The sequence below is a fragment of the Zeus faber genome (assembly GCF_960531495.2).
Source record: "Zeus faber genome assembly, chromosome: 6".
NCBI lineage: Eukaryota > Metazoa > Chordata > Actinopteri > Zeiformes > Zeidae > Zeus > Zeus faber.
Genome location: NC_137201.1, coordinates 11513842 through 11533841, shown reverse-complemented (window position 1 = coordinate 11533841; position 20000 = coordinate 11513842). Strand labels below are relative to the sequence as shown.

The 20000-nt window shown below is 47.1% G+C and overlaps 1 protein-coding gene across 1 annotated transcript in view; it reads right to left on the bottom strand.

Annotated features, from left to right (window-relative positions):
• znf423 (zinc finger protein 423) overlaps window positions 1-20000 on the bottom strand; it is a 153317-nt gene that overhangs the window by 12457 nt on the left and 120860 nt on the right. Inside the window, 2 exon segments of the mRNA XM_080001986.1 lie at window positions 5056-5171; window positions 11471-11602. Coding sequence (XP_079858112.1) covers window positions 5056-5171; window positions 11471-11602 — 248 coding nt within the window.

Genomic DNA, 20000 nt, shown 5'->3' with positions numbered 1-20000 from the left:
AGACAGCTTTGATGCAGTGACATGTCCACGCTGGTGTGTGTGTGTGTCTGTGTGTGTGTGTGTGGTGTGTGTGTGTGTGTGTGTGTGTGTGTATTGGTACGGTCCCTCTGAGGGGGTTGAACGAGGCCGTAGCCTTTTCGGGTTGGCCAACCGTCCTACTTCATCCATCCCAACCTCATTAATGTAGGCTGGCGCGTGCACATACACACCCACACAGATTACCTAATTTCACTGTCCCTTGCAGATGTGCGCACGCACACACACACACACACACACACACACACACACACACGAGCAGTCACGTTAACCTTAGTGGCCGTGACTCTCCATCTCCCCCAGTCAGCTTTCTGCTTAGCCCACTTAGAGAGCCCTCCCACGGGACCCAGAGCTTGGGTCGAGGCTTTAGCTGCCACTTGTATACTCATTCTAACACACCCACACACCCACACACACCATATTCCAAAACAAAAGGTAATCAGTGCAGATGTCAAAGCAGAGTGCCTTATTGCAAACAACAAAGAGAAACAAAGAACTATGTGAGACACGAGAGGTGAACAAGGCAGACTTCATCTCTGGTGATGCCAACCACCTCTCCTTGGAGCTCCTTGCTCTCACTGAGACGTGAATTAAACCGGAGGATAGCGCAACCCCGGCTGCACCCTCCACAAACTACACATTCTCCCACACATCCAGACCATCTGGCTGTGGTGGTGGGACTGGCCTGCTAATTTCCAACACATGGAAATTTAATCGACTGCTGCCTTTAAACAACTTTGTCGCCTTTGAATATCACGCCGTCTTGGTGACTGCTCCGGTGAAAGCCTATGTGGTCGTCATCTACCGTCCACCAGGACAACTAGGTGACTTCCTACATGAGCTTGACACCCTGCTGTCATCAATTTCTGAGCACTCATTTCTGAGTGTCCCATGCTCGTCCTCGGAGACATGAACATCCACTTGGACAGTGTGAGCTCGGCTGACTTCCTATCTTTGGTTCGCTCATTCGACCTAAGACAGGTCCCGACTCCACCGACTCACAAGGCTGGCAAAGAGCTTGATCTCATTCTTGCTCGGACCTGCACCACGGACAACCTAAGTGTCACCCCTCTTCATCTCTCAGACCACTTCTTCATCCACTTCAATGTCCAGCTCCCAAAACAACCCCCCACCTCCCCACCCATGGTTACCATCCGCCGCAATCTCCGCAACCTGTCTCCCACCCACTTCTCCTCTGTGCTCTCTTCATCTCTACCGCCTCACAGCACTTTCTCCTCTCTGCAGGTTAATGATGCCACTGATTCTCTCTGCTCCACCTTGAGCTCATGTCTGGATAGCCTGTGTCCACTATCCACCAGACCTGCTCGATCAACCCAGTCGCACCCTTGGCTGACTGACACCCTCCGGACAACGCGCACTTACCTCAGAGCAGCCGAGGAAATGGCACAAATCCAAAAACAATTGAAGATCTTGCAAGCTACCAGACACTGCTGTCCTCCTTCTCTTCCAGCATCACTGCTGCTAAGAAGGCCTTCTTCAACGATAGGATCAACGGTGCCACAGACACACGTAAGTTATTCGCCACCTTCAAGTCTCTGCTTTACCCTCCACCACCTCCCCCACCTACTAACCTCACCGCTGACTGCCTTGCCTCCTTTTTTTACTAACAAAGTGGCAGCCATCAGTAGCAAATTCACTAAACAACTTACTCACAACCTGTCTTCTCCAGCCCTAGGCTCATCGTTCCCTGGTTTCAACCCCCTCGCTGAAAGTGAGGTATCTAAACTACTAACATGTAGCCGTCCTACTACCTGTCCGCTAGATCCGATCCCATCTAACCTCCTTCAAGCCATATCACCGACTATCACCCCGGCAATCACACATATGATTAATTCTTCCCTAACATTCAAGCTACATTGCGACAGAGAGATTAGTGTAACAATAAATACTGCTAGGTAGTGCTAAGTAATTGTAAGTTAGGAGAGGAGAGCTGGAAGAGCTGGGTCTTCAAGTGCTTCTTAAAGGCAGAGAGTCAGGTCCCTTCTCTGGTCATTTTTGTTCCCCTCCGCTTTCAAAATGGCTCGGGTCGCACCACTGCTCAAAAAACCCTCACTCGATCCCACTCAAGTAGAAAACTATGGGCCGGTCTCTCTCCTCCCATTCCTTTCCAAAACCATAGAGAGGGCAGTCTCTAGACAGATAACAGAATACCTGTCAAGAAACAACCTTCTCGATACACTTTAATCTGGCTTCAAAAGTGGTCACGCCACCGAAACAGCCCTGTTGTCTCTGACAGAGGCCTTAAAAACTGCTAGAGCTGCTGCCAAATCCTCGCTTCTCATTCTGCTAGACTTATCAGCTGCTTTTGACACTGTCAATCACAGCATACTCCTGTCCATACTCTCAAGTATGGGCATATCGGGTTCCTGGTTCAAATCTTACCTTACTGGGTGCTCGTTCAGTGTGACATGGCAAGGCCAGCTGTCAGTGCCTCACAACCTCACCACAGGGGTGCCCCAGGGCTCGGTGCTGGGACCCCTCCTCTTTGCCATATACACCACCTCACTGGGCCCGATCATCCGCTCGCATGGCTTTTCATATCGCTGCTATGCGGATGATACTCAACTCTATGTGTCCTTCCTGCCCGACGACCCCACTGTCTCGACGCGGATCTCGGATTGTCTCGCTGACATATCCACATGGATGAAGGATTATCATCTTAAAACTAAACCTGGCGAAAATGGAACTGCTGGTCTTCCCGGCCAAACAAGGTATTTATCACAACATTGATATTAAAATCGACTATCTCTTGTTCCTACCAAGGCTGCAAGGAATCTTGGTGTCATTATTGATGACCAACTGACATTCTCGGACCATGTTGCCGCGGTCTCCCGGTCCTGCCGCTTCGCACTATTCAACATCCGAAAAGTCAGGCCGTACCTGACCCAATATGCCACTCAACTGCTGGTACAAACCTTGGTGATGTCCCGTCTCGACTACTGCAACGCTCTCTTAACAGGCTTGCCGGCCTGTGTGGTGAGTCACTGCAGATGATACAGAATGCGGCTGCGTGACTGGTCCTCAACCAGCCAAAGAGGGCACATGTCACTCCGCTGCTCATAGAGCTCCACTGGTTACTTGTAGCCGCTCGCATCAAGTTCAAGTCTCTGATGCTGGCCTACAGAGTGATTGTTGGTAATGCTCCCGCCTACTTAAATGCTCTTGTAAAAGCACAGGTTACCCCCCGGATGCTGCGCTCATCAAATGAGCGTTGCCTGGCTCTGCCGGCCGTACAACCACGGCAATCCAGGCTATTCTCATTTGTAGTTCCACGTTGGTGGAACGAGCTGCCAAAAATGACCAGAGAAGGGCCAGCTCTTCAGAGAGTACCTCCTCTCCTAACTAATGCTAATTACTTAGCACTACCTAGCAGTATTTATTGTTACACTAATCTCTCTGTTGCAATGAAGCTTGAATGTTATTCTCCCTTATAAGTCGCTTTGGATAAAAGCGTCTGCCAAATGACCAAAAGTGAAACAGAGCTCAGGCTGGAGAAAAAGAAAGCACAAACTTGCATCTTCTGATGGTACGCACTCGACCAACCTTAATATTTTTAGTGCTTGCATGCAAGTGTGTGTGTGTGTGTGTGTGTGTGTGGAGACATTGACCGATGCTCCAGAAATTGCCCTGCTGTTTAATGGGCTGGCCAGCCACACGCCCAACAACCCTGGTCCTGCATCACTGCCACATTACTTGTGTTTGGGGGTCGGCGTGTGTGTGTGTGTGTGTGTGTGTGTGTGTGTGTGTTACTCATAAGTGTTTTTTCTGTGGCTGGAGTAGGCCATTTTATAATCAACCAATTGTAGGTGCTACGACATGATCTTGAGCAATAAAATGACTTTAACTGAGTGATCAGACTTGCAGCGCTCCTTTTCCAAGCTGAAACCAGAGCTCGTCCTACCCTACAAGATAAATGATGAGAGGAGGTAGGAAGAGCTGGAGAGTAGGAAATTTGTATCCACGCCGTTGATGGACCTGCAGGAGTGACCCCAGCTGGCCACCGGACCAACTTTGGGGTGAATGATACCCACTGATCACAGCGCGCGCGCGCACACACACACACACACACACACACACACACACACACACACACACACACACACACACACAGAGGGGTAGTCAGTAATGAGCGCAGTCCTGCCAGGACCCTGCACGAGCTTCATGAGGAAAAGGAGAAGTGGAAATGGAGGGATAGATGTGGGCGGATGGAGAGATAAATAGGACCCGAAATAGGATAATGAGTAGAGGAAAAGAGAGAAGTACAGGAGGGCCAGCGTGGAGAGGGTGGGGTGGAGACCCCGTCGGAAAGAGAAAATGACGGATAGAGGGAGGGAGAGTGGAGATGGTGGTCAGGTGAGGTCCACTCTGCATCCACATGGCAGCGTTGCACTGAGGTCTGATCTTGTGTTGAAACCAATTAGCATTTGGATAAATGGAATAGAACAGTTGCTCCCGGAGGAACTTCAGGCGTAGTAGCTGTTGTTTGTTCTCAGCTGCTCTTTGTGATTGGCCACTTAAAGATCCAAAACAACACAAAGCTCTTTTCCAGTCGGTTTTAAATGTTAGCGCCTCGGTAGCCGTGGTAAAAGCCTCGTCCTTTCGCGCTGACGGCAAACGCTCAACGTTGATGATGGGATGAGAAGTTCAGGGGAAGAGCGCGCGCGAAATAATCCACTTGCTGTCTGCTTCCAAAGGTTATCCATAAGACTAATGCAGGTGCATATAGACATACACACAAGCACACACTCTGACCCACACACACAGAAAAGAAATTGTTGTTTTAAACTGGGTTTGGGAGATGTAAGGTGGATTAAACCAGCTAGTATACTCCAGGGCAACAGATTAGTTATACACACACACACACACACACACACACACACACACACACACACACACACACACACACACACACACACACACACACACACACACACACACACACACACCAGTAGAAAGTAGCGAACAGCAAAGACTTGAGACTGGACGGGAGTCACCAACCTGTAGCTCGGTCTGAAAGAAGAACTTCTGCGGACACTGGGAACAGTCGTAGATCTTGTCTTCCTGCCCGTGGACTGCGAAGATGTGCTGCTGGAGCTTGTTGGCCTGCACAAACACTGCAGGGACAGACAGAGACATCGGCGTTACTTACTCTTGCTTGACTCGGGGCGAAACGCAAGTGACACCCTTTAAAATGGGACAAAGCGTGACCAGGTATTAGTTGACGGGCACGTGTCTCAATTCAGCCAATCTCTGGACTGAAGAACTCTACTGAGTGATCCTTTATCAACAGGGACGTTTTGGTGTTCATCTCAGCTACGGTTGCAAATGCCGAGTGGAAAAGTCTGAAATAGGTTCAATCCAATCTTTTTTTTTTTTTTTTTTTTTAAACCCTGTCTGAAGAGAGCAAACTACAGCGAATGATGCAACACCCAAATGATGAAAAGACCGGAGGGAAGGGAGCAACAGAGGAGAGGATTTGAAGGCTATAACAGCTGTCTCATATACGCGTGTATCAGACTAAGACACCGCAATCTTTCGCGCGCGCGCACACACACACACACACACACACACACACACACACACACACACACACACACACACACACACACACACACACACACACACACACAGTGAGTGGAGCTTAACTGTCAATACAAATAAACACACATCGCGATAAAGTGAACGGGAGGCCGATGGGAGAGGGAGGACGAGATGAAGGGAGGGAGAGGAAAAGGGGGAGAAGGAGAGAGGTGGAGAGAACAGGAAAAGCTATCCTCGGAAGACCTTGTGATATTTATCAATAAATTATCCTCTTTTCTTTTTTTTTTTTTTACTTCCGCTCCAGTGTTGTTTCTCCCCTTTTTTCTCCCATCCCAACTCCCCCCCCCCCACGTTTCAGTAAACTTTTGATTTGCACAGCATGTGGGATTGTGATCAAGTGTGTGTGTGTGTGTGTGTGTGTGTGTGTGTGTGTGTGTGTGTGTGTGTGTGTGTGTGTGTGTGTGTGTGTATTGAATTATTCAGTCCCCCATAGGAGCAGTGCCCGTCTTACTAATTCATAAGCCACTAAGGAATAGAGTTAAAGTTTAAAGCAGCACTGTGTACCTGGAGGGAGGACGGGGGGGAGGGAGGACGGTGGGGGAGGGGGCGCACAACACAAGACAAACTTCCAGAACAACAGAGATGAAGCAACAGAGCGGAGAGCAGAGAGGAAGGGACACAGAGAGAGAGAAAGAGAGAGAGAGGGAGAGAAAGAAAGAGATGGGGATAGGGAGACAAATTTCAAGTTCACGGTATAGTTTATTAAATCCCCCTCGCCGTAAGCCCCGGCAGTTTATGTTTCAAGGAGGGTGTTTCAAAGTAACAGCGCAGAGTTTAGAGGCCAACCGTTGCATGAAAAGCTAAAGATCCCAAAATTGTTTTGGAGAAAAAAAACAAAAACAACAACTATAGGCGTTGCCAGTCACAGAGATAAAGGTGACCCCGTAGACGACGCTCTCGGCCTTAACTTGATTTACGCGGTATGCGGGAGAGCTTTGCTGAGAGATGTTAACGCCGTCACATCCCAGCGCTGACCTCGCTGATGCAAGGGGGAGTGATGTGGAAGGTGCAAACAGTCGTCATCCCAAAAGGTGCAATGTGACTTTGAGAACGGCCACCTGCCGCTTAAACACGCACGCACAGGCACACGCACACACACACACACACACACACACACACACACACATACACACACACACACGAGGGGATTAACTGCCCCCAATCAAGAGTGTGTTTTTGTTTTACTTTTATTCTTTTGACCTTTGGTGTGAACAGATACACAGGCCAGAAAAACCAAACCAAAAAAAAAAAAAAAAGTTTCACCGCTGGAGTGGCCCTCCGTCTATATTTGTCACGGTTTGTATTCGGAGACGGATGACCACCACGCTGACCGCTTCTCTGTTTTGAAATGTATGTATTTATTTATTTTATGTCTGCATACTGAGCAAACCTAATGACGAACGAACAGACAATCTGCGCTTCACCAGGTGTTTCCGTGTCTGAATCCCATAAAGAGTCGTTGTGCCGATCCCTTACGCACATAATATAACATTACACATGTTATTATCAAACATCAAGTCCGACCAGTGTCCAACTTCTCTTTCCCTGGCTTTGGCCGGGCAACGGTCAGTGGGGATGAGGTCCCCCCGGAGCTGACGTGGTGGGCCTTCCTCAAACACCAACTTAAACTCGAACTCGCCCTCCTCCCAACCCGAGCCCCCGATCCCAGCAACAGGAGAGTGTTTAAAGAAAGAATCCGCGATTTTCAGTGACGTCTGGTCTGACACGGTCGGAGAGAGTCCCTCGGTCCGCTCCAAACGTCCCCAAATATAATCACATACCGCAGATTCGGGAACTTTTCAGACTGTTCTCAGACGATGAAGATTATTTATTTTAATGTATATGATATATATTTTTATATATTAAATATAAATTCCACATTTCCACGTTACGTTCCATGTTCATGTTAATTGTGTTACTGATATATACGCTTTTGTAATAAATACAGATATTTTACAAAAGGAGAAGACACATTCAAATATATCCAGGCCAACTCACTGTAAAAAGTTAAATATGCACACACGCACACACGCACACGCACACACACACACACACACACACACACACACACACACACACACACACACACAAATTCTCTGCCCCCGGATGAACAGATTATAAATAATAGTGATATAGCCTACAATGATTATTAAAAAGTGGCGTATTTGCAACTAGCACTGGTGCTCCTAGATATTCATGTTAGAAGCAGGAGGAAAAACAGTAGTAAAAGGCTCCTAAATGGAATCCCTCTGGAGCCCTGTCATATCAGTATTGGTAGTGCATTTTAAGTGCATCATAAGGCTCAGTAATGGTGCTACAAAGCGCAACGTTTCCCACACAGAAAGTTTCTGTTTGAATTTGAGCAGGCTCCTCTTTGTTGTTATGAGTGTTTTTTTAATGGATAAATCCCCTGTAGCCTCATTGATATTTTCTGTCAACAGAGGGTTCAACCCCAACAAGCTGACAAGATGTACAGACTTAATAGATTCCAACAGAAAGCGAAAAATCTTCCTCTTCTGACGAACCTCCGATGAAGAATGCGAAGATCACAAAATGCATTTCCCTTGGCCGTACCGCGGGAGCACAGGCAACGCTCGACAAGCCCTTGCTAAATTTTAAATGTGAAGGCAGCCAACGATTTTCTCGGGTTGAGACACCATCCTTCAAGAGAATAATAGAAACCTCGCGACCTCCGTGTGCAGTAATGACGAGAGGAACGTTGCGCTCTAATATGCAGGAAGCCGCAAAGGCCGCGAAGAGCACCATCACTAAAAAGTCGAGCGCTGCGAACCACGTCGCTCCCAGACAGCGTGGCTTCTCCGGCGTCACCTGTCACCGCACAGACCACACCACTTCTGAGGGGCACCACGCTGCGCCGGCTTGCAGACGTGTCACAGGCACGCGCCGGCTCGATGTCCTTGCTGCAGCATGAGAGGAAATACATCACAAGTACCACATCAGGGAAAAGGGCGACCGGGACGACAACGGACAGTGGCTCAGACTTCCTGAAGGCCTTTCGTCGTGCCTCCCGTATGGGGGAGGAAGAGGAAGAGGTAGAAGTCGCTAATGGACAGGAGGAGAGAGATTCCATCCTTGATGAATGCATCAGAAGACAACGGTCGCCGAGAGGTGGAGCGTCGAGATGTGTCGGCTATTTTAGACGACGACTACGGCCTTGAGTACCAAACTTCCGAGGCGTGAAAAGTGCGCACGCACCTTCTCCTCAATCCTGTTTCAACGGCTGGTGCAAAACATACGAGGGGCTGCCTCGGTCTGCTTTAGCCAAAATGTAATGCTCTACAGAATAAAACCAGCAGGTCGGCTATGGCTTATGAAACGGTGGAATGTGAACGCAAATTGCAGTTCCTCCGACCCAATCAGACCCGTTGGAGCTCCCTGCTCCTCCCTGTAGAAAGGGTCGTGCGCATCCAAAAGGTGCAAGGAGAAAAAAAACAGTTTGCAATCTATGCACGGCATTAAAATAAAGAACTCACATTATTTCTTAAAGAGTAATGGAACAGGTGTCAGCATTGCTGACTGATGGGTGAATCCACCCGTCTTTAGTTGCAATGCAGGTTTTTTTTTTTATTGTTTTTTTTTTTTTACATGGTTACATGGTGTGATAATTGTAGTTGATTTGAATTAAATAGTTCAACTGTGTGCGCTGCTGTAATGAAGCCTGTTGCCGTGGCCCCTTAACATCCTCGAAGGGGAATCCTCTGTGCATATGACAATCCTCTGTGCATATGAGGTTCCTGCTGCCAACCCCTTCAGCTGTTACAGGACAAGCTGAAGAAGCTGCAGCTGCAGCATGGGGTCCTCAAACGTTTTGGGCGAGGTCACGACACAACCTGAGCTGATTGCTGCAGCGAAACTTCCACCAAAATTTTGAACAGCCCGGACCACAGAGGAGAGCATCTTAGAAGCTGGTCATACACTCGTGTATCAATTCGAAAGTGAATCCGTTGCCCTTGACATATGGATCTATGTCACGGTTATTGTCGTTGAGCTTTATATCGTGTCAGTGGCAAACCAAAAAAATCGAAGAGTAGTAGAAGGGTAAAACGAATGTACAGACTTCATTTCTTTGAAAACTATTTATCTTACCAGAGGCCTTGACTACATAAAAAAAAAAAAATCCCCGAGACACCGTCTTGGATGACGATGCCTGCTCAAACAGTGGCCACTCGGAGGAAGAGGAGTTCTTTGCTTCCATGAAGTCAGGAAGCTCCCGAGAAGGAGAGCCGGGGAGAGACCTTTCATGTCCATCCACTGGAGGTGCAGCGTGGATGTTTTGCATTCCTTTCCTCAAATCAAGAAATGGTCGCTCAAGGTCAACATTCCATGCAAGTCTGCCAGCATCTTCCGCCTGTGAGAGGGTTTTTGGTCACGCAGGGCTCGTGTCCACTGGCACAAGATCACAGCTTCACTGCAAAGACCTCGCACGGCAACTGCTGCTGGAGCTTAACGTACGACTCACTTCACTTAGGGATTCTTCGAGGCAGAACATGCACTCATTTTCACCAACACGCACGCACGCACGCACGCACGCACACTTTCATTAAGCAAAACACATTGTCTCATTTATATTTACACTCTCTCATTCACTGGTTTTTCTACTTGTCACTGCAAGTAAAGTTTGTTACCGGGGTTTTGGTTTCAAAAGCTTATGTTTTAAAAACAATGACAAAAGAATGTTTTGAAACTACTAAATTGAGTAAGTTTCAATATTTTATCGAAGTGTTTATTGTGACTGAATTTGTCTTAATTTATGTTATTTCGTAAAGATTGAATTCATAATTGTGTATGATTTAGGCCATATTTCAATTTGCACATGGCTATTTTATATTTTGTTTATTTCTTTTGGACAAGCATTTACAATCTTATATTTTGGACATTTGGATAGTTATGTTCATCTTGCTCTGCTTATTTCAACAAGAAATCAAACCGTATGAAGTAACTCAGTACTTGAGTAGTCTTTTCACTATATACTTTGTTACTCAAGTAATTATTTGGTTGACTACTTTTACTTCTACTTGAGTCATTATAATTTTAAAGTAACAATACATTTACTTGGGTACACTTTTTGGCTACTCTACCCACCTCTGGTTCCGTCACACTCCGTTTGCATGTACACGTGTGTGTGCCTCTATCTCGGGTATTTGTTCCATTTTGTGATTTTGCCTCTTGCCATGCGCCTGGTAATCGGTGCATCATTGAACATTTTATCAATTACATTTTATAATTGAACATTAAAGTATAAGTCTAAAGGGTTAAAGTTGCAGCATAATATAGGGATGTGATATATAGCTCTGAGAAATCAGCTTGTAAACCATATATTTGATATATGTGAATAGTATTTAATTGCAGCACCAAAGTCAACCAACCAATAAATCATAAATGACGACAAATACAATCAAATGGATACTCAGACAATTTCAGTCAATTTCAACCAATTTGATTGAGTTTGAAATTTGAACTAAAGCTACTTAAATGACTTTTCTTGAAAGAAATTTGCATTGTTAATGGCCACGAGTGGATACGATGCAACAGAGTCAAAACAAATTCTTGGAGGACCTGGATCCCAGTTGACATTTATATGTTATAACAAACTGAATTTGGTTTTCACATTCCAAGAGAAGAAGTCCAAGCCTCCTTTTTGACCAATTTCCTCACATCTCTCAGTGCAGAAGCCTAGACTGTATGTCCACCCTGGACTTGTGAGGTATCATAAGTATCAGGACCGTAGCGCACCCCCTTGACCTTGAAACTACATTGTGCGTGTGTGTGTGTGTGTGTGGCGGCCTCTCACCTGTGAAGCAGACGGGACACTTGAAGGTTCCTCCCATGCCCTCGAAGCTGTGCTCTATCAGGTGGCACAGCAGCTTGGCCGGCGAGTCAAACATCTGGTTACACAGCTTGCACTCGTGATTGATGCCCTCCTCTGCAAATCAGGAGACAGACACACACATGGTAAGGCGGGGGTTAAATGGCTCGCACGCATGCACGGGCACACGCACACACAGAAACGTTGCATTGTGGATGTCGATGTTGCGATTCAGGTCGATGCCATTTGTAAAGGTCACGGACCGGCTAAGTAACATGGCTTCAGCATAAACAGACAACCGGCTGATGAATACATTTCTACCATCACACCTCTTCTATGGGCTCCAGAGGAAGATATGATGGGGGGGAAAAAAAGACAAATTGGAAGGAAAAGAAGTGAGAGGTGTTCCTCCCATCCATCCTCCTAACTGTCCATTCTTCCAACTGTCAGCCATCCTCCTACCACACACACACACACACACACACACACACACACACACACACACACACACACACACACCTGAGCTCCTGTCCCTATACCCCCCAACCACACACACGCACGCACCCTTCATCCATCTATTTTTCCCTCCATCCATACTTCCCTCAGCCTCTACTTGTCCCTTCTCCCTTAGCCTCTTCCTCTCTTTGACCCTCATCCCTCCTCTCCCCTTTCTCACCGACCTTCAATGTTATGTTTCTCATGAATTGCTATTTAGCATCCCTTGTGTGTATCTGTGCATGAGCATATGCATGTGAGTGCGCAAGTCTATTTTTAAGCTGGTGAGAGTGACATCACGGCGCACACTGTGCTGGGGCCAGATGAAAGGTGGGCGTCTCACACACACACACACACACACCCCTGACCGTGAGATCTCCCGCCTGTCGTCCTTATCGACATCATGCCACACAGGGCCAACGGCCTGGTTGCCCACGCACACACACACCGTGTCACTGTGCCGGACAGCCCTGTGCTATCCCATGGTGTCCTCTATGGGACAATCTGGGACCCCTTGTAGAGACAGATTACACACACACACACACACACACACACACACACACACACACACACACACACACACACACACACACAGTCGTGACTAAGAGCCACATTTCATGGAGGGAGACAATTACTGTCTTTTGCAACTGATCCCCTGTAAAACTGAACAGAGGCCTTGAAGCACACACACGCGCGCGCGCGCGCACACGCGCACACACACACACACACACACACACACACACACACACACACACACACACAATAGGTGGTCTGCTGCAGAACTGCAGGGGAACTTGGGGCTAATAACGTCTTCAAACAAGTTACACACACACACACACACACATACACACACAAATCAAAGATTATTTTCTACCTTTGCCTTAAATGCAATTGTGCTCTTATCCCCTATGAGCAGCTGTGTGTGTGTGGGAGAATCTCCAGCACATAACTTCCCGTCTATATCGCACCCATGAAGCAGCCGACACACACACACACACACACACACACACACACACACACACACACACACACACACACACACACACACACACACACACACACACACACACACACACACACACACACACACACACGTGTGTTTTATTATAAAGGGAACCATATTTAGATGGGTTCAAATGGTGCACATCCTATTTCAGGTCATATATTATCAAAGCAGTGAAAATCCCCCTATACAGTTTACATCTCACCCCGAGGGGAATTGGCTCATTTTGGTGACTTTACTTTTAACACCGCAAACTCACATTTCCTCTCTCACATTTTGCTGCGTGCGTGCGTGTGTGCGTGCGTGCGTGCGTGCGTGCGTGCGTGTTGCCTGGCGCAGATCTGTGTGACATGGGGTGGCATTCATTGGAGTTAGCTTGTGTTAATGAAGCCGTCGCTAACACAAAAGGGAAACTTTTTAGGTGCAAATTAAAGGCGAGCTAAAGTGAGGGCGAGTGAGGAAGAGCGAGAAGACAAAAAGAGAGGGCTGAAGGGAAAGAGGAAAAAAAAAAAAAACGAAGGGGGCAGAGAGATAATTGGGCTGTCCGAAACAAGGGCATGGAGCGCGGGGCAGTGATGCCAGCGTGCAAGTGTGTGTGTGTGACTGCGTGACCCATAAAAGGGTTCTATTTTTCTGAAAAATACATTGTTTTGATCAGTGTGTGGGGGGACCGTACTCTCTGTGTGCTCTTCCCCTATGACATCTAACTGGTGTGTCTGTGTGTGTGTGTGTGTGTGTGTGTGTGTGTGTGTGTGTGTGTGTGTGTGTGTGTGTGTGTGTGTGTGTGTGTGTGTGTCGGGGCGTGCGTGTGCATGAGAAAGAGACCCAAAGTGAGATGACAGAGCTGTAGAGCATCCCTGCTGCTATGCTTTGTCTCACAGAGTGCATTTGATCCGCCAGCGCACACACACACACATACACGCGCACACACTACCCTAGGAGGCCTGTGCTGGGGCCAAGGACACGGGGCGAAACGGGGATGACAGGAGCGGGAGACAGCCAGAGAGAGAGAGAGAGAGAGAGAGAGAGAGAGAGAGAGAGAGAGAGAGAGAGAGAGAGAGAGAGAGAGAGAGAGAGAGAGAGAGAGAGAGAGAGAGAGAGAGAGAGAGAGAAATGAAAGTTGAACATTAGTACTCAAAGTTAGTCAATACAAAACTGACTGTCAACTTATTGGAAATATCAGGACATTTAATTTTATTACTGCATATTTTTATCATGTTCGGTCTGGGGCTGGGTTGGTGGGAGCATAACAAGATTCAAGATTCAAGATTTTTATTTGTCACATACATATACATACTTTCATACATATATGCAGTGAAATGTAATAAACAAGGTTCAGAGTAAGAACAGGAAATAAGCTATACAAACTTTTCAGTAGTGAATGGAGAGCATTCCCGTCACTCGTTAGTTATGATCTACATGAACAGTAAGTGATTTAGATTCACACATATTGTTGCAGTTACATTGGTAGGAATGGCCAGGAATTGCTGGAAATTCCTGCAGTTGGCAACGCATTGTTTTGTTGCCATGCCAACTGAGAGCACAAGTATCACAGAGAGGGCCGGAGTTTGGCTTGCATCCTAATCTAGCTTCTGTCTTTTTCTGAAAAAGTCATGACTCGAGACGAACACACACACACACACACACACACACACACACACACACACACACACACACACACACACACACACACACACACACACACACACACACACACACACACACACACACACACACACACACACACACACACAGCAGAGGTGTAAAGATGGACACACTCACCATTAGTATTCCATTGTTTCTCGTAGCAAAATAAGTGCTGAGGGTGCACACACAAACACACACACCATTTTCTATTGTTCGTGCAACCTCCCCACCCCAGGCCCCACCCCTCTCACACATGCACACACATGTACAAACTGACAAACACACACCTCCTCGCCCCCTTTCTTAGTCTCGGCTTGAAAAGTCCCAAGGCTGCCTGCCCCCCATTTCACACCTCCATCCCTCCCTCTCCTTCTCTCTCTATCCATCTCTCTCTCTCTCTCACTCCCTGGGGTGTCAGCCCGCCATTACTGGCCTGTCCCTCCTTTTCTGTTACTGTACACGTGCACAAACCGTGTGCACGTGTACATAAGTGGCTGTGTGCACATGCTATATGAGTTTGGCCACATGAGGCCTGTGGGCCCAAAGCCAGGACTGATGGCAAGGATGAAAGAGCATATATGCACATGAAAAAAAACATAATCAGGTACGCAATACATTTGAAAAAAATTATCTCACAAGGTGAAAGGCCGAGGTGGGTGAAGTTGGCGAACGTAAAAAGGGAAACAGGTTATTCTAATCAAATGATGCTGCCGCGCATTGCCAGCTTCCCAGGTTAACAGTGCAACAGCATATCCTCGTCATCTTCTTTGGGCATCGAATATGATATAAACCTGCACCAACACCTTCCAAACTCCCCATTCCTTCACCTGAGCTGGTGCTCAGCGGATGGTGTTGCTATGCAGGGCACTATTCCGTCGACGTGGTCGCGTCGCACCCTGTGCACCGGGGCTTGTTTGCATAACACGAGCTGATTGGAGCAGGTCGTCATTTGCATTTTGTTCTGCCAAATATCCACACAACATTTGGATGGAAACATAACTAGAGAGAAAGGGAGGGGGAGAGAGAGAGAGCGAGAGAGAGAGAGAATGCTAGAACAGAGGAACGCTAGAGGGATGGAAAGAGGAGAGGAACAATTCATTGACCGAAAGAGAGCGAGAGAGCTAGATGAGAGAGCAGAGGGGAGGAGCAACGGATGGGAGGAGTAGCCCCTTCTTTCTCTGGGGGTTCACTCAAGGTGTGTTTCTATGGCAACGGGGGGAGAGGAGGGTGCTAAGCTTGACCCATTGGTGGTGTGGGGGCTGGATGCACACACACACACACACACACACACACACACACACACACACACACACACACACACACACACACACACACACACACACACACACACACACACACACACACACACACACACACACACACACACACACACACAAAACCTGCTGCAGTGCTGGAGGGGTCCCAAGAGTGCCTCCACCTTTGCTCACCCTCACTAACACACACACACACACACACACACACACACACAGTTTGCTCAGAGAAAGAATTGCACAACTGAACTGCAGCATTGAGCTCCCGTGAGCCTCCAACACCCACATACATGTCTCTCTCTCTCCCTCTCCAACATAGCTATGTCTTGGCGGAGTATTGACTGGTATTTCCTTCACTTTGCCTAATTGAATCCTATTCTCTGTCGGTTCCGTTCCGTTCGATGGAGTCATTTTCAACGTGGTTCTCGACAGCCGTGGAAGGTCTCCCTCCCGTGCCGGACGGACGCAGTACGACAGGAGACAGGAAGACCCGTCCGTGTCACAGTGAGGGAGGGAGGGAGAGAAGGGACGGGGCGTCAGAAGCGGGTTCAAATCCAGGACGGTTTTAGGTAGACGGTCAAGGTGCCTTTCGCCTCATATTTTAGTTCTTGCCCGTCACACAGTGGTCACCACCTGAGCAGGAGAGAGGACGCTGTACTGTCGGCAGCCTGGCCGATAAGGAGTTCTGGTTTCTCTCGCTCTCACTCTCTCTCTCTCTCTCTCTCTCTCTCTCCTCCCCAATTCCCATCCCTCTGGCTCTATCCATTGTTCAATCTTCAGGTTGATGCGTGTTTTCCTTGAGGCGACGCACATACAAGGACTCACAGAGACGCACGCTCCAGCATACGAACACACACACACACACACTCGGCTTGGGCGACATCCAAAATTTTAGATTGCGGTGCAGTCCCGCCAAAATATCGCGATATGCGATAATAGCGTAGACGTTGGCAATTTTTTATAACATGATTTGAATGAATGTTATAAAATCACCTAAGCTGGCTTTGGCTTTTATTCTGCGCAGGGTATTCAACTGCGATGACGAGGTTTGCCACTAGATGGCACAAGTGCAAAGACTGCAATTAAGTATGTTAAACAAAATTATTTCACGTCTCTTATCATATATAAGAATTTTAGTGACGCATGGAATAACCTCGAGCTACAACTTCATCACCGTCCAACCGCGCTCACCACCATGTTCAAATCCTCCGTCAGCTTCCTCGCTACAAGCACTAACTTCGATATCAATCCACCGCTTTTATTTAAGCCGTTAAAATGCCACATCTCTCTTCTTTCTCCGGCTTTAAAAACGAAATATCGGCAAACTGGCGAGCCGGCGTTCTTTGGCGCAACCAAGTCATCCATGTTTGTTGTTGTTTTGTTTAACAAGCGCAATGACGATCAAGCGCAAGCAAATGCTGTTTTGGGACGTTGACAATGAATCAACTATCAGTTAATTGCTTGGAAGATAAGTTGCTGAATGGATAAGGTTTCAAAGTAAACGACATGTCGCCTTTCTCCTTTGCCCGGGTCCAGACCTTCGAGCCGGCTGATTCTTCTGAAGATGGAAACGGAGCGTAACCGTTTGAAAATTCTGTCCGATACCAGGCTCCTGGAGGGGCGGTGCTTGGGCCGCCAGCGCCCGGCACAGCGACCGCTTGCCGTGCGGCAGACGATTTCTTCCCCCCCGTTAAAGACGGCGACACGCCTTCATATTCCGTTCACTTTATGCTACAACAATGCCTGTTTCTCAAACACTACAATAAATGTTTGATTGAGGAATATAAGGTGCATTTTAGATTCTGTATATCACATGCGATATTTAGCTTTTATGCTATATACTCCGCCCATTGTGTCAAAATGAATGGAATTGCTGTGAAATGTGATCCCACTATCCACAGCAGCAGTTCTACGCGATTCCCTTCCTCCCTCTGCTATTTCCAGGAACACAGACTGATTAGGGAAAAGAGAAGCCACTTGAAAGAAACCATGACACGATTTATTCTACTACAAACATTTTCCTTTTTTCACTACGCAACCATCCAAACAAGGCCTGCTCCCGTGGACGGACAAGTGGACGTGAAAATACTGCATATGGCAGCGGATATTTCAATATTCAATATTAAGTCTAACACACACACACACACACACACACACACACACACACACACACACACACACACACACACACACACACACACACACACACACACACACACACACACACACACACACACACCCGGATTGGCAGACATGGAAAGACATACGGCATTAAAGTGTGTTTGCCGTTAAAGAAGCACAAATGGAGAGCATTTGTATACAGGTTAGTGTGTTTTGGAAGGAGACGGCTGTGTGTGTGTGTGTGTGTGTGTGTGTAGCAGCTTGGATTCTCCCTATCAGATTACATAACAGTAGGAAGCTGGAATGCACTGTTCTGGTGAAAGCCAAGTGCCTTCACACACTACCACACACACACACACACACACACACACACACACACACACACACACACACACACACACACACACACACACACACACACACACACACACACACACACGCACACTCTTTTCCACCATCAAGGAAACACTCTCTTCTGCTAAACCAGAGGAACATGCGTCTCCCCCTTCTCTTCACCTCTTCCCCATCGATCGTCTATCCATGGGATACAATAAACATTTTATCCAATTAAACCTGTTTTTTTTTGTTTTTTTTCCGAGAGGAAACTGCTTCAGCGCATCAGAATGAATCCTTCTATGTGAGCCCATTAACCGAGCTGCTTCCGTCTCCCGGCCACCGGCAAGGCAGCGAGGAAGAAGGCATCAAGGATGGAAGTAAAATACACCTGGGCCATAAAGGCTGTGGCAGCGCTGCCATTACAGCCCGACAACAAGGTAATCTGGGGATTAACCGCCTCCCTTTACCAGGACCTCACGTCTGGTGACAGAACAACAGATAGACAGTCACCGCCGCGCGCACGCACACACACACACATACACACACACACTCTTTCTCTCTCTGTTTAGCTCGTTAGCCAGGACGGGAGTAATGAATGTGCAGGGTATTTGTGTTAAGAATGTTAATTGAAAGCCTCATAGATGCCAGGGGGATTTTACCTAATCGGTGTACTGTATAGCAATAAAACTTAAAAACACGCTGCGCACACACACACACTTTACTTACAGGAAGCTAGTCACTCCCTATGACACCATTCAAACCTTGAGTACAGAGGTTAAATCAACCCAGTCTCTCTCTCTCTCCCTCTCTCTCCCTCTCTCTCTCTCTCTCTCTCTCTCTCTCTCCACATTATGCCATCTGCTTACACATGTAAAAGACAGCCACAGCCCCCGCGCTGGAAACACATCAATACTCTGCGTCGACTTCTTGATGTCAGTTCCAACTACACGGCCGTGAGGAGTGCGACAGCCGGCCGTTGTTACGAGCATGTGTTTATTCCAGGTACAGTACGCTCCGACAGTCAAACAAACACCCCTCATGGTGATATTAGTTTTATTACTGGGGTACTACTGAAATGTAATGGCTTGCAGATTACCATCTTCAAACCGCAATGTGGTCTCAAGTAATCCATGAGTGTGTAGGATGTGGAGCCAGACCGATGACAGATTTTTGTGGCCGATCCTGATTTTCCGATCCTTGCCTACCCATATTTTGTCAAAAACATATTTTATATTATATATATATATTTATATATTTTATTTAAGTTTCTATATTTGAGAACATTTAACTCACAAGCAAACACATAGATAAAAATAAATACACAAAGAACTTTTGGATAGATAAAAAAATGAAAAAGATGTTATTAAACTAAAATCTTATTTGTTATATTATATGTTTGTTATCTTATACGTTATATTTTTGCGAACCCATCATCACTTCCAAAACAAATTGGTCTTCCGAGTTTCCCATGAACGCAGCATCGCTTCCTGCTTGGCGAGCCCTGTCTAAACGCGAGTGTAAACAAACACGGATGGATTTACAATGCCTAGTCGGATTTGTGCGCTTATTTTGGTGAGTAACTTAAAAGTACAGGGTGAATAATCAATGTTTTTTGTTTATTATACTTATGTAAGAAATCGGA